The following is a 4,613-nucleotide window of genomic DNA, read 5'->3' as shown; positions in this document are numbered from 1 at the left end:
GGTGCCGGCGCCCCTGTCGGCGTCTATTTGGGGCGCGCCGGTGGAGATGTTCTTAGTGTATAGGTACATCTAAATTTAGACAAGTCTTCAATTTTCTTTTATGGGTGGAGAAATTACTAATTTTTTACCTTGTACACGCCCTTGAGTCAGACATGACACTTCCCCAGACAACAACTTGGAGCATCCATAGCACAGTACAACTTCTAAGTCTAGAACAATTGAACTCATCCTTATCCAGGTTAGCATTATTTTCCAAATCTAAGAAATAATGAAATTATTACGATAGTATAATAACACACAAGTCGAAGGTGCAAAGCGAAAAGAATGTTCCGAGCCTCTTCTTGTCACCATCATAGAATCCAGGCGCAAAAATGCACCCAAACAAAATGAAAGGAAAATCCTAGGAAGAACAAGGTTGCACGGAAAGTGAATGAATGAATGAAGAAAAGAAAAATGTACTTATAAAAGAGTCGAGGTCGCAGCCTCCCACTCCGTACTCCAATTCGTCTCGATTCTTCTCCCGCATATCCCCGAGATCCCTCTTTATTTTATCCATCTGACGTTGACCAAACCCAGCGAAAGTTGCCGCGAAGTTGCGCCCCCATTGCTGTTCTTGCCTGCTCCAGGCCAATTTCTCCGTGATTGGCTTCCTTGCTCATTCGTCCAGCCCCCCCCAAGCTCGCATCCTGGGCCGTAAAGATCGCGGGATCCTGTTTTGGTGAATCAAGGTGGGTCTTGGGGCCTCTGTTCGGTTCGATTGGGCGGTTTCCGTCCTTGTTTCTGTTTCTCTCTTGCTCCTGAACTTGACTGGAAATTCAAATGCAATGGGATTCGGTCTACTAGTATGTTATTTCGCTGCCTGAATTTGTTTGCTGGTGGTGCGAATGGCCGGATGTTTTGTTTTGTCAGTACAACAGTTCAGTTGCAGTACAAAACTACAGATTCTTCTTGTTATTCACATGTAGGATGATATGATTTAACCTTGTTCCTGCTCGATGCTTGGTGGAATAGGGTACCCAAAACACAACCCCCCTCTGTTTCTCATTTTACTAAATGCTAACTGAGGTACTGTTGCAGCAACAGACAACAAAGTGTCCTACCAAACACCATCTCTCTCTCTCTCTCTCTCTCTCTCTCTCTAGTAAAGGCTCATGTTAGTTAGCTGAGCACCTATGGTTGTGCGGGGATGCAGAGCCTGGGGTTATCCTCCTTTTTGAAAAAATAGTTAGCTGATGAAATGCTTGATTTGTATGTACTGATGATAACTGTTTTGCGTCTCCAGGTTGAAGACTAACAGCTTGCTAGATTAAGCCTTTCATGGTGAGCTCGTAGTTTCGGCAGTATTCACACGTTAGTACTGTAGGTGATTGGTGTCTCTAATATCAATCCATTAAACAGGGTGAAGAGGCACCAGAGTTTGTTAATGGGGAAATTAACTTGAAAGGCGAGGATTTCAGGACAGCCACAACTGTTGGTCATAAGACTGTAAGTTGGCTGTGAATTAGTAGTATTAATTTCTGAACTGTCCTATATAGGCCAATCCCGTACTTGTTCCTGCTTACCTACAATTATTGTGTGTGTTAAATATGTTAGGTTGCATCTGAAAGAATAACTTTCGCGTCCATACAGTTTATCCGTAGTGCTATCTGCTGCTGTCACTTACTTTTCTGTAAAACTACATATTAGCTCTAGCTGTCTTATGGATATATTCTCCTAGTAGTTAAAATAGCATGGCCAGGCTAATATAATGGCATGGCTTATGTTGGTTACTGTGACCATTGCTTGCATATAGCATATTCCATGGGATATTACAAATCTATTCTTTGCAATGTTATCAGCGTAAATCTAATTCCTTGCAATATACTCTTGCTTGTGCAGTATCTGATCAGCAGATCGGATGATGAGTCCAAGTCAACGGTTAGCATTAGAATTCTGGATAAATCAAATAAAACCTGGTATATACCCTATCATCTCGATTTTTTACTCTATTCTTTTACCTTTTCTTTGATAAGCCAGCCCCCTTATTTTCTTGGTCTTGTGGCAGGGCTGTGCCCACAGTACTCGGCACCCAACCAATTCATTTTGAGGCACACACTGCTATTCTGGTTAATGAGAATATGATACTAGTAATTGTCAGCAAAGGTGCCCCGTTTGTTGACTCAATCTGGTTTCTTGAGGTGAGCAGAAGCAAATTCTCAAATTCTCTGGTTTATTTACCAGTTGGGTCAGTTGAGCTGCTAAGTAAAACATTAAAACTTTATCACACATTGATATGGTGGGATAACAATCCGTTTTTTATTATTTTCTTGTATCCTTCCAAATAGTTGGTCTATAAACGAGAAGGTAATGCCCTGGCCGTTCTGTTAAACCCGTACTGATGATTTAATTTGTTCAAGTTCATATTTAGATTGTTAAACTTCCTACCCCTTTAGGTTGCAAGTCTATCTCATGTTTTAGAAGCTTAGCATATTTTTAATTGATTATAATAGATTGGGTGCAGTGCACCATCTTTTCTAGGCATAAATATTACAGAAACTTCAAACAGAGGCTGAGCTCCAAGTATCGCTTTATTTTTAAAAATTCAAAAATCATATTTCAAAGTTTCGAGAAAATCTGAAAAAAATCTGGATGTAGTCAATGATGTATGTTAAAAGTGGGCAAAATCTCAATGTGAAATACTTTGTATTCTAGGCTACACAAAAATGGAAGTGTGGATCTTAGTATAGTGAATAGTATACATTTCAGAACTACAATTTTTTCAATTCTTTTCATTTTTGTGTAGCCCAGATTACAAAGAAGTCAGCATTGAGATTTTTTGGATTTTTCAATGCGGTCTTGTAGGATACTTCAATGTGATTTTTTTGAAATTTATAAATATGATTTCGATTTTTAAAAAATAAAGGGCTCCGTGGAGCTCAGCCTCCATTTGTCCGCTCTCTAAATTTTATCCTTTTTTCATGATCCCAGCTGATTAATCTGATAGCATGCCTTTTCCACCATCTTAGGTCAACACCTCCTTTGTTAAGCAGCAAAGCAAGATAACAGATACAGAAGTTGTTGCCTGGAGCAAGGGAGTCCTAGGCAAGAGTCAAAAGCCAGTCGTGATTAGCGGGCCTTCTGGTGTTGGTAAAGGTACATTAATTGCTAAACTAATGAAAGATTCCCCATCAAGATTTGGATTTTCTGTTAGCCACACCACAAGGGCCCCAAGAGAAAAGGAAATAGATGGAACCCACTACCACTTCGTGGAGCGAAGCAAGATGGAGAAAGAGATAAGCGAGGGAAAATTTCTTGAGTTTGCTCATGTTCATGGAAATCTATATGGGACCAGTATTGAAGCAGTTGAAGCTGTTACAGATGAGGGGAAGGTAAAATAACTACATTCTTTGTATGGATATTTCTGAAAGGTGACTTTTTTTCATCCTTTTGTTGCTTTTGCACTCAAGAGGTGTATTCTTGACATTGACGTCCAAGGGGCTCAGTCTGTGAGGGCTTCTTCTCTTGAAGCACTATTCATCTTTGTATGCCCTCCGTCATTTGAGGAACTAGAGAAGCGCCTTCGGGCACGGTATAATTGTAGTTTCTAAGACGCTGTGACAGTATGCTCATGCAGCCTGTTGGCTACAAGACCTTACGGTTATAGCACGATGGTATGTTTGATTCATACTCTGGTCATACAGGGGAACAGAAACTGAAGAACAAATCCAGAAACGACTGAGAAATGCCAGGGAAGAGCTTGATCAGTCCAAGACACCTGGTCTTTTCGATCATTTTTTGGTGAATGGTGACCTTGAAACGTGCTATGAGAACTTGAAGGTAATTAAGCAACTACATGAGAATTTTCACCCATTGTTTATTCTGATATGAATCACCATCGCAAATCATCTGTTGTTCTTAATGAATTGTCGCAACCTGCAGAGGTTAGTTCCTTTGGATGATGGAAGTGCTGTTTCAGACGATTCCTACTGTGAGTTGTCAACTCTTCATATAAACTTTTCATGAATCCCTACTCCACCACTTTTGCGATCTCTAAGGATTGTTTTTGCGTTACACGAAACAGCAACCATGGATAGCAAAGCCACACCATCTTATACAGTTCTATCCAAACAAGATTCAGAAGTTCTGTTGCAACTTGAGATTCGTGAAGTAGAAAAAGGAATTGCAAGCATGTAAGCCATCTTGTCTTTGCTTTTATAGAATATGATGCAACACTTTCACCATTTGATGAATTTCAAGCTTACAGTTTGGAGTATATGGATCGTTTCCTTTCTTAGGCTTGCACTTGACCTGTCATCCCTTTCGGGCGGTGCTCCTGGACGTACACGGGGCCTCAAGGTAAAGTCTGTCAACAAACACTGACTCGGTCAATTCCCCGAGAGGTGCTACGAAGGATACTCCAGCTGTCCAGCAGACCCACGGCTAAATTTTCGGCTCGATTTGCGCGAGGTGACGGTTTCGATCATAGTTAGACAAAAACATGGAAATATAGTTTCATTTGTTCGTGCCAAGAATTCACATAGTTCCATTTGTTGTTTGCTCACCGGAGCTTGCAGTTCCTTTGTTCTTTGTACCATAATCAGTCGGATCGAGACAGGTGCTGGTCGTTAAGAAAC

At 40.7% G+C, this 4,613-nt stretch overlaps 1 protein-coding gene across 1 annotated transcript; it reads left to right on the top strand.

Annotated features, from left to right (window-relative positions):
• The first annotated feature begins 479 nt into the window (after nt 1–479).
• LOC124703047 (guanylate kinase 1-like) lies at nt 480–4,395 on the top strand. Its single transcript, XM_047235257.1, has 11 exons — nt 480–728; nt 1,283–1,320; nt 1,399–1,485; nt 1,879–1,955; nt 2,045–2,177; nt 3,006–3,368; nt 3,447–3,568; nt 3,681–3,816; nt 3,919–3,967; nt 4,061–4,169; nt 4,275–4,395. The coding sequence occupies exons 2-11, from the start codon at nt 1,318–1,320 to the stop codon at nt 4,357–4,359; spliced, it is 1,164 nt and encodes a 387-aa protein (XP_047091213.1). The 5' UTR covers nt 480–728; nt 1,283–1,317; the 3' UTR covers nt 4,360–4,395.
• Nucleotides 4,396–4,613: the final 218 nt, after the last annotated feature.

Source organism: Lolium rigidum, chromosome 3 (genome assembly GCF_022539505.1).
Source record: "Lolium rigidum isolate FL_2022 chromosome 3, APGP_CSIRO_Lrig_0.1, whole genome shotgun sequence".
NCBI lineage: Eukaryota > Viridiplantae > Streptophyta > Magnoliopsida > Poales > Poaceae > Lolium > Lolium rigidum.
The sequence above is the reverse complement of the archived record's forward strand: the minus strand, read 5'-3'. Positions and strand labels throughout refer to the sequence as shown.